Genomic DNA, 21,206 nt, shown 5'->3' on the forward strand with positions numbered 1-21,206 from the left:
GACTCTCAGTCACTGCACCACCAGGGAAGCCCAAGATAAGATTTTTTTTTACAGGACATCCCATCTCAAAATTCCTACCAGATGGTATGGAACTCAGTGGGACGTGGTCCCTTCTATAGTGACTGCCATCCTGGCCTTACTGAACATATGTTCACTTACTATTCCCTGTGTTGGGAATACTTTCCATCGTATACCCACATTGCTTATTCCTTCCAGGTCTTTGTTTTGTTAGTCTAGTGAGTTCTCCCCTGATCACAGGATTTTAAATTGTACTCCCCTCCATGCCATATCCTTTGCCCCTGTTTTTTCTCCTTATCTCTTAATTTGGCATAAATTTTGCTCATTTTATTTGCTTGTCTTTTTTTGCCCTCTATTAGAATATATCTCCAGAGGAACAGGGATATGTTTCCTTTGGCATCTCCAGTACCTGGAAAGGTACATGGCAATATACCAGGCACTCAAATATGTGCTTAAGTTAATGAGTTCTAAAGAAAAAAGGTTTTATCCAGTTTAAAGTTGTTGGAAAGCACATGTCTTAAGAGCTAAAGAAGTACAAAATCTAATCATCACCATGGCTATATTGCAGACTTCTGTGAATAGACGTTGGGAAAGGTGAACCCCCTTTTCTAGTACAAAAACTTAAGGACAAAAAGTCAGTCCAGTCCTCTAAAACCTTACCATTGGCTCTGGGGAGACCTGGCCTTGGCCTTCCCACCCAGTGATCTTCCCTTACCACCTCAACATTAGCTGATGTTTGCTGAGCTGTGTGTTGGGCATGGCACAGCAACACTTTGCCTTCATCTTCTAATTTGAGCTCTACAAGGCATTGATGTTTATTCCTCCCCTCCTTCACCCTCTAGTCAGTCCATAGGATAAGGGGTTCTTTTTCTAAAGAGCCTTGAATTCATCAACTATCCATCTGCACTGCCTTCATAGATGACCATTCTTACCCTGGAGCAAGGCTACCTCTTCTGTAGACCCAGCAAAACACCTCAGGTTCCTTCTGAGTGAATGGTGACCACAAGGTGCTTTGTCTTCACAGTATAGATTTGTCGACCAAGGCTGAGAAAAATTCAGTATCCCCTGTCACCCAGCAGGAAAGTAGAAGCCAGCACTGTAATCCTGTCAGTCAACAGGAGGCTGTGCGTCCTCACGACCTCTGCCTACACTCTTCATGCCTCCCTTCCTTTGAATTCTGGCATTTGTCTTCCTTTGGCCTTAATGTTCAGTTTTGGCATTCGCCAATTTCTTCAGTGGTGGCTGAGCTTAGAAGGCAGGAATCTTAGAGAAACTCAGTTTAGCAGCAACTCTAATATAGTGCTCTGTGGGGCTGTTTTCCACAATGCCCCCTCTTATTACCATCAGCTGAGTGCTGCGGTCCTACCGCAGAGATGGATGGACCTGCAGCTTTCACCCCTTAAACTGTCCTTTTTCCCTGTTTGGTTGGTGGGAGCAGAGAAGGGCTTGGTTCAGATGCTGGAAGTCTAGGCTGGGTGGTGTATGACTACCCTCACGTATCAGTTGAATCAGCTTCAGGGCAGACTCTCAAACCCTCATCTTTAGTCCATTGGCAGAGCATTCCAGTTCAGTTTTAAGCAATTTTAATTGCACAATAATATATTTTCATTGTAAACAAAAAATTGAATATGACAGATGAAGCAAAAGTACCCCAGCACACACTTTGACCCCTCATCAGAGTGAGGTTATCACAGTAAGGAATATCCTAAACATCTCTTTATGTATGACTCAAATTGTGATCCCTGGGGCAGCAGCAGCAGCATTCCCTGGGAACTTATTAGAAATAATAAGTTTTAATGAACCAGATTTAATGAATCAAACGCTGGGAGTCATACCCAAAACTTTAACCAGCCCTTCAGTGATACTGATGCTCCCTCAAGAACCGGCCTAGCCCTGCATTGCGGAGGAAATTAATCGTGCCCCTTGGCTCTAGTCCTCTGTACCTCACCTCTTGTATCCTAGCTTCACCTCCCCCAAGCCAAAGTGGATGCATTCCTAACTCTGGTTCAGGCTCTTCTGCCTTCTCAAGGGTCGTCCCTAAGTGCTCCGGCTTAGGGTGCATGGAAGTGCTGCTCTAATAGCTCCGGAGGGCCTAGGGGAGGCAGCCAGATGGCCCGGCCCCGCTGCTTCTGCTTAGGGCTCCTGAGCCTCGTCCCCTGACCCCTCCTCCTCGATGCGGTCCGCGGCCTCGAGGTCGCCGCCCTCCTCGGCCCGGAAGCGCAGCAGGTGAGGGGTCCGAGGGGCTCCTCGGATGCGGCCAAAGTTCCGGAGGCTGATGGCTGGCGAGGGCGCGCCTACGCCCAGGAAGCGGCCGAGCAGCGGGGTCTGCGCGGCAGTCACCGGCCGGGCTGGCCCAGGGGACGCTTCCACCTGCAGGCTCTGCTCAGGGTCGTCGCTAATGCTGCAGGTGGGCGGGAGGGCGGTGTGAGTGAGCCTCTGGCAGCTGGGGGACCGGCTCCCCAGAGTGGGGCCTGGGGCAGGAGGGACCGAGTCCTGGGCACCCCAGAGGGTGGGTGGGGAACTGGGGCCCATGTGCTGACTCAGGTCCTGCCTCGGCCTGCGTGGGCCACTCACCGCAGGTTGAAGGTGGAACCCAGGAAGGAAGGCCGCAGTGACTCGGCCACAGTGGCCACAGTGTAGGGCGGCTGCGCTGAGTCCTCATCCCAATATGAGTCCTTCTCCACAGCAGGCAGGTTCTGGTACATGTCATCCACGGAGAGCAGGGACACCTGGGGCGGGCAGCGGGTCACAAGGATCCCCCTCTCCTGCATACCTGGGCTGAGAGCTGGCAGGGAGGGAGATCCTGACTGCCAGTGAGCTGCCACCAGACCCCTAATCACCTGCAAGTTGCGGTCTATAAGCTTGTTGGTTTCAAAGTCGTCATCATCCTCACCAAAGGGATTGATGATCTGTTCTGCCACCTGCAGGTGATGGAGTGTTTCCTGGGCTTAGAGCCCTATTTTCTAACCCCAGAGTTGGGGTGGGCCCTGGGCCCATGTCTTGACCACCCGAAGTGCCCACCTTGAGCCAGCCAGCATAGAAGAAGAACTGCAGCAGAGTGGTGAGAGGCACGTACATGTCCAGGTCCCCCAGGGCTGGCCCTGGCTCCAGAGGCTTCTGAGGTTTCGCAGCCCCTGCCTCTGACTCCACGAACTGGCGGCCAACCAGGGAGAGGGCAAAGAAGGAGTATACTGCTATGGTCACCACCTGGAGAAAGGGAAGCCAGGCTAAGTGGGGCAGGGAGAAATGCCACCCCTGCCCCGAGGGCCAGTGGCAGATCTAATAAGTATAATAAAACATGTAGCAAGGTGTGGCAGCACCAGATAGGAGGGGATCATCTTAGTGGGGTGTCCAGGGAGGCTTTGAAGATGAGCCTGTGGCTGTTGAGTGTCTCACTGGACCAAACTGCCCCAGGGCAGGTGCCATCTCTCATTCTCAGTGTCACACACAGCACAGGACGTACAGTAGGCACTGGGACTGGGGAGGTGAGAGGCAGTTACTTGGGTGTAGACGAGGGGGATGCTGATCCAGTCATAGTGGAACAGCATGCTGCACTTGGCCCGGTACTTGTTCAGCTCCTGGTGGAACAGCAGGAAGAGGAAGTCAGTGGAGGCGAGGAAGGAAGAATGGGGAGGGGACAGGGGAGCCCAGCACATGTTAGGCCTGGGCCAGGTCTAGAGGCTCATTCTGCTTTCAGAGGTGTTGTCAGGCTGGGGTGACTGTGATGGAAAGCAGTTTAGCAAAGTAACTGCAAGGACAGAGCCTGGAGCCAGGTCTGAGCATGGTTCCCAGCTCCACTAACTAGCTGTGTGACTTGAGCAAGTTTCTTTTCACTCTGTGCCTCAGTTTCCTCACTTCCTCACACTTGCAAAAGTGTGCTGTACATAATTGGCACCATGTAAGTGTTAAGCACTAAAATTATTATTCCAGTTTGCAAAACTAGGGGGAGGAGGGCAGATGGGCCTGGTCCTAGGCTGACTCACTTCCAGGAGCAGGCAGAGAGCAATATCATCACGGATTCGCCCATCCCTCCGGGCCTGGGCCGCCAGGTTGGTGAACCAGACGCAGGGGACCCAGTACTTATTGAAGTCAGATTTCAGGCTCTCAAACTTTTTCCTCTCTTCCTGGGACATGAAACCTGCAGGGATGAAGTGAGAGGGATGAAGACTCACTCATCCTTGTCCCCGGGGACTCACCGCCTTGGGGCCCTGGAGCTCCCCCTAGTGGTCAAACCTCCCCTCCCGGGAGGCAGGTCCGGTCCCGCCCGCTCCAGGGCTCCCCCAGCGCGGCACCTGCGTCCACCACGTGCTCCATGGTGGGGAAGCGCTTGAGCACGCGGGTGCTGACCGAGCGCAGCACCAGTACCGACGCCAGGTTGGCGTAGCGGATAAGGGTGCGGCGCAGCAGGCGGCCGCGCTGGTCCACGCCGTGCACGCTGGCCGAGATAACGCACATCAGCTGGTCCGGCAGTGGGATGCTTGTGTACTGGGCCCACCAGCGGTTCACCACCAAGGTCACGTAGAAACCTGGTCACCATCATGGGTAGGGGGGACGGGAAGGCAAGATGGAGGTCTCAGGAGTCAGCGTGTCCTGCCCCCACCCAGAGCGCGTGGTCCAGGCCAGGTGGAACCAAGGCAGGGGGAAGGACACATTGGCTCCAGCACCCTGCCTCTCTGTCAGGGGGACAGCCTCTTCCTCTTGGTCCCTCCCTGATGTACCAACCCAGGCAGGGAGGAAGAAGAGTGCAAACCTCCTCAAGCAGAAGAGAAGTGATGGTTCAAGTCCAGGCAATGGTTAACTCTGAGCCCTGCTTCACATGGGGGTCGGGAGGGAGGTGTCACCTCTCTCCAGTTCTCCTCCAGTACCCAGAGGGTTGTGAAGCCAGCAGGTGGCTTGGGCCTTGTTTGGAGTGAGGGTCCAGCACGTGATAGGCAGGGCCTAGTCCTCTGGAAATCCTGGACCCCGCACGCAGCTCCCATGCCTGCTGAGCCTGCTCTGGTTGCCCTCCAAGCGGTTCCGCTGGGGTAATTCTGACCCTCAGAGCTAGCAACCCAACCCAAAGGTAAGGAAAGATGGTTAGGAGGCTACAAGGGAGAACCCCTGGTTCTTTGAACTTACCTAGTACAAAGGACAAGGGGATGAGGTCTGCAGAGCGGTTGCAGTATCGAGCCACCTGAGCATACACATACCTCTGTTCCTGGGTCAGCAACAGCCTGGGGAATGTCAGGTGAGGCCTGGGTTAGAGGGAGGTAGGCAGCCTAGTCACCTGCAGGCCAGCCCTGAGACCCTGCCCTCACCCTCGCACCGGTAGGTGATGCTGAGCAGAGCATACAGGACGATGAATAGGAGGAACTCCTTGTAGAGGAGCTTGTAGATGCTTCCCCTCCAACGGAGAAGCAGGCCAGAGAAGCCTCCGAAGCGGGCCTCCGCTACTTTGAGGGTGTATGAAACCGTCATGGTGCTGCGGGCCTGGGGCAGAAAGTTACAAGAGCTGCTCCCAGAGCTGTCCTTCTGCCCCAGCAAACCTCCTTAGCTTGCCTTCTCATCACCCACCTTAGATCCCCAGGCAACCTTCCTTCAACTCTGGTCACCCGCCACCCAGCCTTCACCCTGTGTCAGTAGACAAGGGGGAGGAAGCTGCAGAGCAGACAGAGCACACACCCACCCCCTAGAACTCAGTGGTGTGTGGGTCAAACCAGGATGAGGTAGGGCAAAGGGGAGCTGAGGTCTACACCCTCTCATGCATGAAGCTTCCCCAAGCTCCTCTTCCACTTGCAGGGCTAGGAGTAACCGGGTCCTGAACTGTTGAGGACAGGAGATCCAGCTCTAGCCCAGACCCATGCACATTGGAGTCTTGCTCTCGAAGCTGATAGCTGGTCTCTCAAGGCCCAGGGCACTCTCACCCGCACCCCACATCTACTTACCTGCTCTGGACAGCAGCCTGTGCTGAGGAAGGGGAACTGGGCTAGCCTTCACCCCACAGCACTTAAGTACCTCCTGGGCCCATAAAGTTTGGCTGGACTGAGGTTATCATTGATGGATTGAGGCTGTCACCCAGCTTTCCCTGGTGCTGGGAACTGGATGTGTCTCCCTATGCCTGCAGGGCTGGGCTGGCCTTTGAGTGTCATAAATGCCATCATCATTGACCCCACAGTTCACACCATGTCCTTGAAGCTAGGGTGACAGGAATTACTGTCCCAGCTCCAGGTGAGAAGACAGATGCATGATTAAGTGTTATAACAGCTGCTGATCGCAGAGCACTGACTAAGTGACAGGCACTGTGCCAAACACCACTACATCACACCTCTGACCTGTCCTGGGAAGCTCCTTCCCCCACACTGTGAGCTGGTTCTCAATGCAAGTGTTTTCTGAAGAGAGGAAGCATGGAGAGGTGGTTAGGAGCACAAGCTTGAGAGACAAACCTGAGTTTGAATTCTAGCTCTCTGTAACCTTGTCCAAGAGACCTAATTTCTCTGAACCTCAGTTTCCTCCTTTGCAAAACAGTATCAATAACTCCTTCCTCACAGGGAAGTTGGTAATATTCAGAGAAACAATGCCTGGAGCCTGGAGCATGCAGGCATTTATCCTGGGCGGCTGTTACCATGAAAAGCCAAGTCTTTTCCCTTTGGTTTCCACCTACTGGTCCATCCACTGTTTGCATCCCAGAACCAGGCAATCCTGCAGACACTGAGAATCAGAGACCTTTCCTCTGATGCCTGTCCTGCCTGTCCCTGAGCCAAACAGTGCCAGGTCCTGGCTTTTAATCTGGGTATAAGGCCTCTGAGATGCCCCCCACTTCCACCTGCCATCACCAGCCTCTGGCCTCACTCCTTTTCACTGCTTCTTTGAGGTCCATCCTTGCATCAGTTAATCATACTGGCCTATAATCCATCTACAGAGAGATCTCCCCTCCAGCCCATGAAACCCTTGAGGACAGGATTGCATCTGATTCATCTCAGTAAAGCTGGGGAGGACTTGAACCCAGGCAGGCTTTTCTTTTCTTTTCTCTTTCTTTCTTTTTATTCTATTTTTAAAATTTTTATTGGAGTATAGTTGATTTACAATATTGTGTTATTTTTTGCTGTACAGCAAAGTGAATCAGTTATACATATATCCACTCATTTTTAGATTCTTTTCCCATATAGACCATTACAGAGAATTGAGGAGTTCCCTGTGTTATACAGTAGGCTCTTATTAATTATCTATTTTATATATAGTAGTGTGTCTATGTCAATCCCAATCTCCCAATTTTACCGCCCCCATCCCCTTGGTTTTCTACATCTGTGACTCTACTTCTGTTTTGTAACTAAGTTCATTTGTACCCTTGTTTTAGATTCCACGTATAAGTGATATCATATGATATTTGTCTTTCTGTGTCTGACCTCACTCAGTATGACAGTCTCTAGGTCTATCCACGTTGCTGCAAATGGCATTATTTCGTTCTTTTTTATGGCTGAGTAATATTCCATTTATGTATGTAATACATCTTCTTTATCCATTCTTCTGTCGATGGACAGTGCTTCCATGTCTTGGCTATTGTAAATAGGGCTGCAATGAACATTGGGGTGCATGTATATTTTAACCTGAGGGGTCCCCCTCCCCAATTTTTATAAGAAACTCCCTGGATGAGCAAGGTCTGGAAGCCAACTCATGGTTTGACAAGTTATGTTCTCCTTCCAGGGCCCAGGTGAGATGTCCATATGTGGAAAGAACAGGACTCCATGTGTGTGTCCTGGAGGTCTGGAAGACCCAGGACCTGACCTGGGAAGGGCAAGATACCAGCTCTGGGGCCTCAGCTATCTTGGCCATGCAGCCCCTTCCCAAGCTCTGATCTGTGACTTTTCTAGAGCATTCTGGGCTGCTTACCACTTAAAGAGTCTCTGGTACCTGGGAAGCCAGGCCCTGGGACTGTGGGAGCTCAGGCCCTGAAGTCCTGGTAGCTTCTCTCTGACAGTGCTCCCTGAGGGCAGACCAGCTGGCTGCATTTCAGACCTCAGCCCCCATCCCCATGTGAGGCCCCCTCACATCTGCCTGTTACCAACTCTCTGGATCACTGGGCTGTGAATCTGCCTGTTACCTCACATCTGCCTGTTACCAACTCTCTGGATCACTGGGCTGTGAATTCCCACAGAGCTGTGGGTAAAGGTACAGAACCTGAAGGCTCGCCCCAGGAGGGAGCAGTCCCCAGGCCCCACCCAGCCCCTCCTTCCTCGGTCACTTTATCTCCCTTCCCAGCTGCTGTCAGGTCCCTTTGGTTTATGGTCCAGGAGAGGGAACCACTCCACCTATAAATCATTTTCCCCACCCTTCTTTATCCTCCTCTGGCTCTTGCCTCTCCTTCTCTTCCAGTCCTAACCACCAATGCCCACTCCCCTCCTCACAACCAAGAGCTGTATATATGACTTGGCAGTTTACAGCATGGAGTCTGGAGCCAGACCGCCCAGATTTTTAAATCCGGACTTCACTGTGAACTACCTTTGTGACCTTGACCTTGAGCAAACTGTTTAACCTCTCTGTCCTTAATTTCCCCTTGGGGAAACCGAATGATAGTATCTATCTCACAGAGTCGTTGTGACTATTAAATGAATTAATATTTATAAAGCGCTTGGTAAGCATGAAATGCTACTGTAGCTATTAGCATCTCTCTTCTTTTTGGTCCAGCTCTTTTACTTCCACCTCTGCCACCACCAAGGACACCTGAGATCTCCTTATTGCTGAATCCAGTAGGCCCCTCCTGAGTCCTAACCTTACTTGGTATCTTTCATTCTTGAAAGACTCCCTTGACCTCTGTGACCTGATACTGTCAAGAGATTCTGACTCTGAGCTGCCAAGGGGCAAGGAGTGTGGGATACGTGCTCGACTAGCAGTGGGCCTGAGAGCATCCTCTGGGGGATGGAGACCCAGAGAGGTCAGAAAAAACTCAGCTTGGGCAGGGGTTGTGAGAGTCTTGGGGGGAGGAGAAAGGGCACTAGTAAGAGGGACAGGGAGACATGGAGTAGTATAGGAGGACAGATGCAAGGTCAGAGAACTATGGCTCTGAGAAAACTCAAGCAGGGGAATTTCCTGGCAGTCCAGGACTCCGTGCTTCCACTGCAGGGGGCACGGGTTCGATCCCTGGTTGGGGAACTAAGATCCCACATACCACGCAGCCAAACAAAAAGAAAAAGTCAGGCAATGATGAATAGTGGCGTCAGACATCTTGGGTTCAGATCTTGGCTCTGCCCCTTGGTAGCTGCATATGACCTTGGGCAAGAGGCTTAGCCCCATGAGGCTCGGTTTCCTCATCTGTGAAATGGGGATAATAATCACATCCACATCATAAGGTTACTGTGAGCAGTCCAGAAGATAAATGCTTAGCCCCATGCCTGGTATGTGACAGGTGCATAAGATCCCTTAATGGCAGCATATGTTACACTGAGGGAGGAGGCAGAACAGGCTGCCAGCCCCTCCAGTTACAGCATCAGGAGGATGTCCTCCTGATGCTGTGGCTCCCGGAGGAGGACTCAGGAGCCTTGTTAACCTCCCAAGGGGAGGAGCCAGTGATGGTTACAGAATATGCCACCCCAAAATATGCCACTCTGGCATATTGATTATTTTGAGCCGTAGGCACTTGAAAAACAGCAAATGCAGGGAGAGGCTTTCTCTGAACTCCCCTTAACTGCCTAAAGACAGAGCCTCCAAAAGGAACTCAATGGTCATAAATCCCCTTCCTGGGAGTTTCATCTCATATCACGGGAGAGGAAATTAGAATTCTATATCATATCCAGGCCACTTTTGTCATAAACTATCATACCTCCCATTCATTCTTCTAAGGGCCCATTCATCTTTCCTAGAAATTATTTACTCTCCCCTAAGAGGCCTACATTCCCCTCCCCCTTTCTCTACTCAGATGGTACTTTAAAAAAAAAATTTATTTTATTTTTGGCTGTGTTGGGTGTTCGTTGCTGCGCGTGGGCTTTCTCTAGTTGCGGCGAGTGGGGGCTACCCTTTGTTGTGGTGCACGGGCTTCTCATTGCAGTGGCTTCTCTTGTTGCGGAGCACAGGCTCTAGGCGCATGGGCTTCAGTAGCTGTGGCACGTAGGCTCAGTAGTTGTGGCTTGCGGGCTTAGTTACTCCACAGCATGTGGCATCTTCCCCGACCAGGGCTTGAACCCATGTCCCCTGCATCGGCAGGCAGATTCTTAACGACTGCGCCAGCAGGAAAGCCTACTCAGATGGTATTTAAGCCTAAATTCTAAGCCACATGGGAGAGTTATCCATTTTTCCCTGGATATCTCCCATGTATACATAAGCTCTACGTGTTAATAAACTTGCTTTTTGTTTTTTGTATTGTTCTTGTTAATCTCTTTGTTGAAGAGTCCTGTATGGGTTAATTTGTTGAGGGAATCCAACTTTAGGTAGTGTGGTTGGGGAGACCTCTCTGAGGTGGTGACATGTGAGTTAAGCCAGAAAAGATGAGAATGAATGAGTAATAAGTAAAGACTAGGGGGAAAGTATTCCAGACAGAGGGAATAAATGTGCAATGGCCCAGAGGTAAGAACAGGTATTATGTGTGAGGAAGAAAGAGAAGGCCTGGCTGGAGCAAAGTAGACAAGAAGAGATTGTTTAGAGAGTTAGGCAGGGCCTGATTATGGGGAACTTTATAGACGGTTGCAAGGATTCTAGATTTCATTCTCAGAGCAATGGGAAACCACTGAAGAGTTACTTGTAAGAAATGTACCAACTAATGTGAGATGATAATAATAGGGGAAATTCTGTGTGTGCGGGGCAGGGGCAGGGGGAAGTATACAACAACTCTCTGTACTGTCTGCTCAATTTTTCTGAAAAATCTAAAACTGTTCTAAAAAATAAATTCTACTAATAAAAAATACAAAACTGAAAAAAAAAAAAGAGTCCTGTATGAAAACCTAAGATGGATGGAGCTTTGACTTCTCCTAACCCCCAGTACCTTAGATTGTGACTATGTTTGGAGATACGAACTTTAAAAAGGTCAAGTTAAAATGAGGTCCTGAGGTAGACCCTAATCTGCTCTGACTGATGTCTTTAAGAGATGAAGCAATTAGGACACATAGAAAAAGATCATGTGGGACCTCCCTGGTGGTCCAGTGGTTAAGACAAGACTCTGCGCTTCCACGGCAGCAGGTGTGGGTTCGATCCCTGGTCTGGGAACTAAGATGCCACATGCCGCGAGGCACAGGGTGGGGGTGGGGGGGCTCCGTGGGGCTCCAAAATAAAAAAGATCATGTGAAGTCAGAGGGAGACTGACACCATCTACAAACTGAGAAAGAGGCCTCAGAGGAAATCAACCTTGTCAATACCTTGATCTTGACCTTCCAGCCTCCAGAAGTGTGAGAAAATAAATATCTGTTGTTTAAACCACCTAGTCTGTAGTATTTTGTTATGACAACCCTAGAAAACTCATACAAAGACATTTTGCTTTATTTTCCAAATATGAAATTGAAATATCAGGACTTCCCTGGTGGCGCAGTGGTTAACAATCCGCCTGCCAATGCAGGGGACACGGGTTCGAGCCCTGGTCTGGGAAGATCCCACATGCTGCGGAGCAACTAAGCCCGTGCGCCACAACTACTGAACCTGTGCTCTAGAGCCTGCGAGCCACAACTACTGAGGCTGCGTGCCACAGCTACTGAAGCCCACGCACTTAGAGCCCATGCCCCGCAACAAGAGAAGCCACCGCAATGAGAAGCTCGCGCACCGCAACGAAGAGTAGCCCCCGCTTGCTGCAACTAGAGAAAGCCCAGCAACAAAGACCCAACACAGCCAAAAATAAATAAATAAATAAATTTTAAAAATTGCAATATCAAATATGCCTTATCAAACTATACATGCCTCAGTCCCATTTCCCCTGTGGATTTGCTTTTTCTGGCCTCACCTCTACCATCTACCCGCCTAGAAAATTGCTGACCTGTAGAATAAAGACCAAACTCTAGAGTATGGCACTTAAGGCCTTCCTGCCCACCCCCATTCCCCTCTTCCCCTCACTCCTCTGAACTACTAATATTTCTCCACCTCTCTGGCTGGTTTGGTTCTCCATTCAGGGGTCATGGAGGGCAAGGTGAGAGAAGCAGGCTCTTGTGGGCCTGATGAGGGACTGGGTGGGATATCCATATGGCGAGAGGTTGAAATGGAGATGAGACTAAAGGCAGGGAGACCAGCAAGGTGCTGTAGCAATTATCCCAACCTGAGAGACTGTGACCCAGATTAGGGTGCTTGGGGAAGATGGAGCGAAGTGCATAGATTTCAGAGATATTTGGAAGATAAAACTGACAGGAATTGGGTACTCAATAAATATTTGTTGAATTTCCTGACTACTGTCTCTAAAGTAAGCTCTTTGGTTGCTCCTATGTTTAGTTCCTTCACAGCACTTTTCACAGCCTGCAGCTACCTTGTTTATATACTTGCCTATTATCTGTTTCCATCAAGCAGAATGTAAACTAAATGAGGGCTGCAACCTTGACCAATCTTATACACACAGTGCTTGGCACTTACTAGGTGCTCTCAGATCTTTGAGGACTGAACAGGTTAATAATTGATTGGATGGTACAGAGTGAGCACAGAGAGGTGAAAGGACAAGCCCAGGAAGAAGCCTGTGATCCTGGGATTCAGAGGGGTTAAGATCCCACCTTTCTACCACCCCACACCAGTCAGAATGGCCATCATTTGAAAGTCTACAAATAACACTCTTCATCACTTAAGAGGCTGTGGAGAAAAGGGAACCCTCCTACACTGTTGGTGGGAATGTAAATTGGTGCAGCCTCTATGGAAAATGGTATGGAGTTTCCTCGAAAAATTAAAATATAGTTGCTATATGATCCTGCAATCCGACTCCTGGGCATATATCCAGAGAAAACTATAATTCGAAAAGACACATGCGGGACTTCCCTGGTGGGGCAGTGGTTAAGAATCCACCTGCCAATGCAAGGGACACAGGTTCGAGCCCTAGTCCGGGAAGATCCCACATACCACAGAGCAACTAAGCCTGTGCGCCACAACTACTGAGCCCACGCGCTGCAACTAAGGCCACGCACCTAGAGCCCGTGCTCTACAACAAGAGAAGCCACCGCGATGAGAAGCCCACACACCGCAACGAAGAGTAGCCCCTGATTGCTGCAACTAGAGAAAGCCCATGTGCAGCAACGAAGACCCAACGCAGCCAAAAATTAATTTAATTAATTAATTATTTTTTTAAAAAAAGAAAAGACCCATGCACCCCAGTGTTCATTGCAGCACTATTTACAATAGCCAAGACATAGAAACAACCTAAATGTCCATTGACAGATGAATGGAAGAAGACGTGGTACGTATATAGAGTGCAATACTACTCAGACATAAAAAAGAATGAAATAATGCCATTTGCAGCAACATGGATGAACCTAGAGATTATCAATCCAAGTGAAGCAAGTCAAAAAGATTAAGACAAATACCATATGAGATCACTTATATGTGGAATCTAAAATGTGACACAAATAAACTTATCTACGAAACAGAAACAGACTCACAGACATAGAAAACAGACTTGTGGTGGCCAAGGGGGAGAGGGCATGGGGGAGGGATGGATTGGGAGTTCGGGATTAGCAGATGCAAACTATTATATATAGAATGGATAAACAATAAGGTCCTACTGTAGAGCACAGGGAACTATATTCAATAGCCTGTGATAAACAATAATGGAAAAATATGAAAAAGAATATAGATGTATAACTGAATCACTTTGCTGTACAGTAGAAATTAACAAAATGGTAAATCAACTATACTTCAAATAAAGTAAATTTTTTAAAAAAGTCCCCATCTCTCTGTCTCTGGCCCTGGGAACGGTAGGCATAGACCAGATTTAGGGGTTCAGATGGCCCGGGGACCACCTGCCCAATTGTCTATTGCTAGATTTGAGAAAATACAATTCCCATTCCTCACTTTCTGGCCTCTGGCTGCTGACCCAGGGTAGTGGTTGTTTTCAGGGAAAAGGAATAGGCACCCCTCCAGAACCTGAGATCTGCCCTTCAAAGGTGTGGATGTGGGTAGCGAAAGATGTGGCCTGGCTCATGTCAAAAGCCTTGAATGCCAGGCTCTTTGAACCCAAAACTCAACATAGCAGCCCAGGCCTCCACGCTCCTCCCCACGCCAGGTAAGCCCAGCTGGGAGCGTGCAATTCCTCTCAGGCCCTAAGGGGGGGCAGCACTGGCCTGAGCCTGGGGGCTTTGTCCAAGGGCGTGGCCAGTGCCAGTGCGCGCAAATTCCCGCGCACTTAAGGGGGAGTGTTGCTGACGAGCTCAGGCAAAAGCGAGCGCCGCCCCTGCCTCTGTCCTCCAGGCTGGAACGCTAGTCCATCTAGTTGCCAGGGGGATTCCCCACATGTCCAGGCCCCCTCGGACCTCAGCATAAGCCCCCAAGGATGAGGGAAAAGAGGACCCCCATTAGAGGGACTCTCAATCACCAGGTAGGTAGGGGACCGGGGACGCAGCTGGCTCCTACATCCTGATGGCCAGCAGCATGGTGACTAGCGGTATGGCTGCGTCTTCAAGGCTGGAGCAGGAAGCTGGGCCTCCGGGTGCATGGGTGGGAGGAGGAGCTTCTTGATGACGTAAGGCCCGAGGAAGGGCGTGGCTTTTGGTGACTCGCCTCCAGGAAGGGGGCGGGCTCTTAATGACGAGACGCCAGGGAGGGGGCAGGCGTTCATTGATAAAAACGCTGGGCTCTCTCGGGCGCGAGCGCCGCGTAGCAAATCCAGCCAGCGCCACGCGCTGCCGCGGCCTGGCGGAAGCCAGAATTAGCCGGGCCCGCGCAGCGCCGCACCGCCCTCATGGAGCCCGCGACCGGCTTCCTGTCCCCGCGCCCCTTCCCGCGTGCTGCCGCCCTGCCAGCGCCCCCCGCCGGGCCCGGACCTCCTGGGAGTCCCATGCCGGGACCTGAGCCGGAGGTGCTGGCCGGGCCGCTGGCGCCGGACGCTGGGCGCCTCATCACTGACCCGCGCAGCGGCCGCACCTACTTCAAAGGCCGCCTTTTGGGCAAGGTGAGCTGGGGGGGTGGTGTCAGCGAGGGTAGAGGGGGACCCTGCTGGCCTCTTTGCCCGCGCGGGGCGTGGCAGGGGCGTTTGGCCTCGGCGCGGGAACCTCTGCTGGCCTGCCCTGGCGCTCCCCTGGAGCGCCCTGCCTGATGCCCCCTCCTTTATAGGGGGGCTTCGCCCGCTGCTACGAGGCCACTGACACAGAGACCGGCAATGCCTACGCGGTCAAAGTCATCTCGCAGAGCCGCATCACCAAGCCGCATCAGCGCGAGAAGGTGAGCCGGGACCCAGTCCCAGCAAATGACGGGTGGGGTGGGGACAGTGGCGTGGGAGCCCTTTGCGAATGACAACCCCGCGTCCCCATTGCAGATCCTAAACGAGATTGAGCTGCACCGCGGCCTGCAGCACCGCCACATTGTGCGTTTCTCGCACCACTTTGAGGATGCTGACAACATATACATTTTCCTGGAGCTCTGCAGCCGAAAGGTGAGGGATGGTGATGGAGGTGGTGGAGGGAATGGGGACCTTAAGACCCAAAGTTGGAGCCCTGCTTTTCCTCAGCAAGCACGAGTGGAGGGAGGATCCGGGAGGGCAGACGAGGGGCTGAGGCAGTGGCTCTCTGCAGTCCCTGGCCCACATCTGGAAGGCCCGGCACACCCTGTTGGAGCCAGAGGTGCGCTACTACCTTCGGCAGATCCTTTCCGGACTCAAGTACTTGCACCAGCGAGGCATCTTGCACCGAGACCTCAAGCTGGGTGAGACTCCTGGGCCAACAGGATGGGGGGTTGGGGAGGCAGAGAAAAAGGCGTCTGACACATTTCTCTACCCCGGTCCAGGAAATTTTTTCATCACTGAGAACATGGAACTGAAGTTGGGGGATTTTGGGCTGGCAACCAGGTTGGAGCCCCCGGAGCATAGGAACAAGTGAGTGTTTGAGGAGGAGGGTGGCCACAGTCTGTGTGACACAGATGACGTGCGTGACAGACACTAAATATGTATGTGGTAGGCACGATGACTGCCTGATGTGTCTGTGTAATAGATGGGAAAGGATGATGGGCTGTGTGTGTGTGTGTGTGTGAGATGGTGGCAGTGGCAGCCTGGGTGAATGGGAATGATGGAGAGGCTGTGGGTCCTCTGTGTGTTTAGTCCCCGAGACAGATGGGTGTAAGGATTCTTGGAGGTGTATGACTGATCCTGTGTGAATGTGGATGGTGACATAAGAATGTGTGAGATGGACTGAGAGTGTAGGGATGGTGGGACATGACACCCCGTGTGTCACGATAACCTACTGTGGCAACGAAGACTGGGTGTAAAACAGATAGCATGTGTGGTAGTTGAGTGTTTATGGGGGACGTGACAGCTGGTGTTGGTGTGTGTGGCACAGACCATAGGAGGTGACATCCTGTACGGGTGTCTGACAGACGGGAGTGGGGGAAGGAGGAAGGGATCAGTGATGGACCCTCTGTTGACCCTGGAGGAGGGGGCTGGGTTGGGGGTCAGGGCCTCCCCCTGTCCTGCAGAGCAGCTGAGCAGCTGGGCCAGGCGGGTGGGCAGGGACTCAGCTGCCATCCCCAGCATCCATTGTCTCAGAACAAGCAGGAGTTCTCTGGCCTTTGGTGACAGGCAGCTGCTTTGTCTGAACTCACAGTGGGGGCAGGGATGAGGGGCCAGCCAGGCTGCTTCTGAACCTTGTCCTCTGCTCTTCCCTACCCCCTTTCAGGACCATCTGTGGCACCCCCAACTATGTGGCCCCAGAAGTGCTGCAGAGACAGGGCCACGGCCCTGAGGCAGATGTGTGGTCCCTGGGCTGTGTCATGTGAGTCCCAGGGTCATGTGCACACAGGGGGTACCCAGGGAGGCATATGTTCCACTTTACTCCTGACCCCCTTTCTCTGCCCCACAGGTACACACTGCTATGTGGGAGCCCCCCCTTTGAGACAGTTGACCTGAAGGAGACATACCGCTGCATCAAACAGGTTCACTACACGCTGCCTGCCAGCCTTTCACTGCCTGCCCGGCAGCTCCTGGCCACCATCCTTCGAGCCTCACCCCAAGACCGCCCCTCAATTGACCAGATCCTGCGCCACAACTTCTTTACCAAGGTTTGTGGCCCCTCAGACATGTCCAGTCTGCGGATTCCCAGGGGATTGAATGGGAGCAGGTGACAGGACCCCTGCACTGCTCTTCTCTGCTCACACGCCTTCTCTCTTCAGGGCTACACCCCCTACCGGCTCCCTGTCAGCAGCTGTGTGACAGTCCCAGACCTGACACCCCTTAACCCAGCTAGGATTCTGTTTGTCAAAGTTACCAAGAGCCTATTTGGGAGGAAGAAGAGTAAGAGTGAGTCTGGGATGTCAGTGGTTTTGAGGGTACAGAGCGGCAGGGGGCTTGTCAAGTACATGTGAGGGTGTGAGTCTGAGTCCCTGGGGAGAGCATGTGTTACACAGGCACGTGGGTATGCCTAACAGTATCATCCCAGCGGGAAGCAGTGGGGCTGGACAGGGTTCTGAGGATTCTGTCTCGCCCCACCCAGATAAGAACCATCCTGAGGAGCAGGACGAAGTCTCCTGTTTGGTGAACAGCCTCACTCGGATGTCCATTGGCCATCAGGGTGCCAGGCCCGAGGTGAGGTGCTCACGTGGACAGTGTTCCCCTGACTCACCCCCACCCTAGCAGCTGCCGGAAGCCTGGGATAAAAGAGGCTGATGAAACATCTAGCCTCGTGGTGGCCTAATTGGCTGTGTCTCATCGGCCAGGAAGGGCTGACCTGGGGTGCCCCGGGTGCCAGGGCAGGGCCAGGCCATGGACACTCAAGGATTTGGATTTCGGGGCCTATCTCACTCCCTTTCTCCACCCAACCCTCCAGGCTCCGGCAGCTTCAGGTCCAGCCCCCATCAGCCTGGTAGAGACAGCACTTGAGGACAGTTCACCCCGTGGGACACTGGCGAGCAGTGGAGATGGTGAGCCACCAGGAGGGTGAAGGGTGCTAGAGGTTGCTAGGCCTGAGACCAGGCCCAAAGGGAAGGAGTGGGTGGAGAGTCACTGTCTAGGACCTTGGGGACTATTGCCTAATTCTCAGTGCCCTGTTCCCTTCAGGGTTTGAAGAAGGTCTGACTGTGGCCACAGTGGTGGAGTCAGCCCTCTGTGCTCTGAGAAACTGCCTGGCCTTCATGTCCCCAGGTGAGGCTGGGGTCTGGTGTATGTGAATGGTGGTGGGAGTTCTTTGACTGGGAGGCCAGGAACAGGTCCTCATTCCTTCCTCTTCCATGACAGCTGAACAGAACCCCGCTCCCCTGGCCCAGCCAGAGCCTCTGGTGTGGGTCAGCAAGTGGGTTGACTATTCCAACAAGTTTGGCTTTGGGTATCAACTGTCCAGCTGCCGTGTGGCTGTGCTCTTCAACGATGGCACACACATGGCCCTGTCAGCCAACAGAAAGTAAGTGGTGTCATGGGGTGTCTTGTATCCAGCCCACTGTACTCAGCAGGGCTGTACCTTGGTGTGTGCTCCTGGGCTCCCGGACCTGCAGTCTCTCAGGGGAGGGGCGTGGGTACAGGGCTCCATCTGATTTCTGTCTCCATCTCTTCCCCTCCAGGACTGTGCACTACGACCCCACCAGCACCAAGCACTTCTCCTTCTCTGTGGGTGCTGTGCCTCGGGCCCTGCAGCCTCAGCTGAGTGTCCTGAGGTATTTTGCCTCCTACATGGAGCAGCGCCTCATGAAGGTTTGTGGACTGGGGTGGGGCACGTTGAGGACGAACACATCCTGATCCCTTTCTGTTCCCCTTTGGGGGTGGGTGGGCGAGGGGATGGGTGCTGCAGCTAGAAGCTAAACCTCTAAGGGAGACATGAATGGAGAGAGGACTGACTCATGTCAGACAAGTGACCTGCCCCTGCTCCCAGGGTGGAGATCTGCCCAGTGTGGAAGAGGTGGAGGTGCCTGTCCCCCCACTCCTGCTACAGTGGGTCAAGACTGATCAGGCCCTACTCATGCTCTTTAGTGATGGCACCATCCAGGTAAGAGCTCCTCTTGGAGTTGGGGGTAAGGTCTGGGAGGTCCAGGGTGCTGGGGAGGAAACGGTCTGGGCCTTAGGCCCTGATCAGTGCCACCCTCCTGCACACAGGTGAACTTCTACGGAGACCACACCAAGCTGATCCTCAGTGGCTGGGAGCCCCTCCTTGTGACTTTTGTGGCCCGCAATCGCAGTGCTTGTACTTACCTTGCTTCCCACCTTCAGCAGCTGGGCTGCTCCCCAGACCTGAGGCAGCGGCTCTGCTATGCTCTGCGCCTGCTCCGGGACCGCTGCCCAGTCTAGGCCCCAACCTGCGGGGCCGGCCACCACCCAAGCCCTCAGGCCTGACGCCTATGCCTGTAAGGCTCTGGCCCTTGCCTTTGTGGCCCTCCCTGTTCCTTTGGTGCCTCACTGGGGGCTCTGGGCCGAATCCCCCAGGGAATCAGGGACCAGCTTTACTGGGGTTGGAGGCAGCCTCCTACCCCTTCTCCAAGAAAAGCCTGAGCCTTAGCCCCTCGCTAGGGGGCGTTATTTATGGACCACTTTTATTTATTGACAGACATTTATTTATTGGGATGTGAGCCCCAGGGAGGGCCTCCTCCTGGTATAATAAACCGTTTTTGCAAAACTCGGGGGAGTCCTCACTCGCAGTAGAGCCTGTGGACCGTGGCCACGGCGAAGAAGGAGGCGTTGGTGACCGCGGCCGTGGCCAGCCTGTCGCGGGCCCAGTCCCAGAGCGTGCGGTTGACCACGCACATGCCCTGTACGGCGCGCGGCCCCAGCAACCATGCTGCACACCAGCTTGTAGCGCGGCGGGCTGAGCTCGCGCAGGCGCAGGCGCACGTGCACCAGCTCACACAGCTCCGGCGCCAGCCGCCCGGCCTCGGCGTGGGAGTAGCACGCTTCACGCAATCCTGCCTCCAACGCCGCTTCCAGGGCCTGCTGTGCACACGCGGCCTCACAGCGCTCCCGTGGTGCCGACTCCGTGTGGTACGAGGGCGCTGCCCTGCGGGCGGCCGCCAGGGGTAAGCCAGAGGAGCTGACCCGCGAGCCTAGAGGGGGCAAGGGGCCCAGGGATGGGCGCCGACCCCGAAGACCTGCGCCTGGCCCGGCCAGCGAGTGCGGCGCGAAAAGGACGAGGCCGGACCTAGCACGGAGCCACGGCGGGAGGCCGGGGCCGTGCCGTCTGGTCGGGTCTCATCGATGCTGGGCAGACGGCCTGGAGGCTGCGCTGGTGATTGTTTCAGCCCATGGTCTTTGGCAGCCTCCTCCTCCTCGTAACCGGAGGGCACAGGCCTGCCAGCCGTGGACCTGCCGGCTGGAAGACCCACGCTTGGATGGGATGGCCCTCACTGGCCGTCTCTGTACACCATCCCGTCTCTTACTTAATGATAAGCGTTTTTAACCCCTAATCCCTTCTTACCTGTTTTTTTTGGGACAGGTGAATCAAATAGTCCGGGGCTGCGTGGATTCCTAGGTGCTTAGAGGGTTAAGGGCTGTTAGGGACACAATAAGGGGAGCGATGCTGCTCAGACTATCATCTTGCTATCCCTGCCCCCTGAGCTCCACTTGCCTTGGGCACTATGGAGATTAGTTAAATGAGCTCGAAGTACACCTCCTTTTCTCCCTTCCACCTGACTTCACCAGCAGAAGGGGGAGATGTATCTGCCCTCTGCCTCAACCTAGACAGTGGCGCCTCCACCCCCTGACCAGAGGGAGGGACAGACAGACCCAACTCCTTCATCCCCCACAGATCCTTCTAGCCCTGTGAGTCTTGAATCCAGACACCCTCCACCCCTACCTGCTCTTACGGTGGCACAAGGATCCCTACAACTGGCTGCGGCTGGGGCCAGGTGACTCAGGATGGTCCTTCCACTCTCCGCTTTTGGCTTCCGGGCCTACCTCCAGAATCACTTCTGGGATGGCTGCCCTCTTCTCCCGAAACTCCTCAGACACCTGAGTCACCTGTAGCCTTTGGCCTCCGAGCTCTCTCCTAACAGCCCTTGTCTGGCTGGCCTGGCTGGCAGGTGGGAGGTTAAGGGCCCCTTGCCTTTGTTGTGGAGTTGCCATGGGTTACTGGGCAAGCACTCCCCTCTTCCCGGTTCCCTCTTTCCTGTCCCGGCTCTGGCTTAACCTGGGAGTGTGCCTACTATGA

General features: G+C 53.3%; 3 protein-coding genes across 3 annotated transcripts; 1 reads left to right on the top strand and 2 right to left on the bottom strand.

Moving 5' to 3' along the window:
* Nucleotides 1-2,031: 2,031 nt before the first annotated feature.
* Nucleotides 2,032-5,475, bottom strand: BEST4 (bestrophin 4). Its single transcript, XM_024762928.1, has 9 exons — nt 5,324-5,475; nt 5,137-5,231; nt 4,311-4,544; nt 4,002-4,156; nt 3,519-3,596; nt 3,040-3,225; nt 2,859-2,939; nt 2,593-2,747; nt 2,032-2,419 (listed from the first exon to the last, which is right to left on the bottom strand). Exons 1-9 carry the CDS (start codon nt 5,473-5,475, stop codon nt 2,152-2,154), a joined length of 1,404 nt encoding a protein of 467 aa, XP_024618696.1. The 3' UTR covers nt 2,032-2,151.
* A 9,207-nt stretch (nt 5,476-14,682) lies between these two features.
* PLK3 (polo like kinase 3) lies at nt 14,683-19,681 on the top strand. The gene is made up of 15 exons (XM_024762936.1): nt 14,683-15,046; nt 15,208-15,315; nt 15,410-15,526; nt 15,666-15,795; nt 15,877-15,964; nt 16,761-16,856; nt 16,944-17,142; nt 17,254-17,380; nt 17,574-17,665; nt 17,907-18,000; nt 18,137-18,220; nt 18,314-18,476; nt 18,634-18,763; nt 18,942-19,055; nt 19,163-19,681. The coding sequence occupies exons 1-15, from the start codon at nt 14,837-14,839 to the stop codon at nt 19,352-19,354; spliced, it is 1,944 nt and encodes a 647-aa protein (XP_024618704.1). The 5' UTR covers nt 14,683-14,836; the 3' UTR covers nt 19,355-19,681.
* On the bottom strand, nt 19,659-20,424 carry DYNLT4 (dynein light chain Tctex-type 4). Its single transcript, XM_024762935.1, is given in 4 exon segments — nt 19,659-19,833; nt 19,835-20,172; nt 20,175-20,362; nt 20,405-20,424. Coding segments are annotated over 4 exon segments (687 nt in total). The 3' UTR covers nt 19,659-19,692.
* Nucleotides 20,425-21,206: the final 782 nt, after the last annotated feature.

This window comes from Neophocaena asiaeorientalis, unplaced genomic scaffold (genome assembly GCF_003031525.2).
Source record: "Neophocaena asiaeorientalis asiaeorientalis breed wild unplaced genomic scaffold, Neophocaena_asiaeorientalis_V1.1 scaffold645, whole genome shotgun sequence".
Taxonomy (NCBI): Eukaryota; Metazoa; Chordata; class Mammalia; order Artiodactyla; family Phocoenidae; genus Neophocaena; species Neophocaena asiaeorientalis.

Bases quoted from the DNA above. Each gene is read 5' to 3' on its own strand.
- PLK3 (XM_024762936.1), top strand. From the start codon at position 14,837: ATGGAGCCCGCGACCGGCTTCCTGTCCCCGCGCCCCTTCCCGCGTGCT. The intron at 15,965-16,760 runs GTGAGTGTTTGA...ACCCCCTTTCAG, and splicing joins CCCCCGGAGCATAGGAACAA to GACCATCTGTGGCACCCCCA. The intron at 17,666-17,906 runs GTGAGGTGCTCA...CCAACCCTCCAG, and splicing joins ATCAGGGTGCCAGGCCCGAG to GCTCCGGCAGCTTCAGGTCC.
- BEST4 (XM_024762928.1), bottom strand. From the start codon at position 5,475: ATGACGGTTTCATACACCCTCAAAGTAGCGGAGGCCCGCTTCGGAGGC. The intron at 3,597-4,001 runs GTGAGTCAGCCT...CTGTTCCACCAG, and splicing joins CTCTCTGCCTGCTCCTGGAA to GAGCTGAACAAGTACCGGGC. The intron at 2,748-2,858 runs GTGATTAGGGGT...TGCCCGCCCCAG, and splicing joins TTATAGACCGCAACTTGCAG to GTGTCCCTGCTCTCCGTGGA.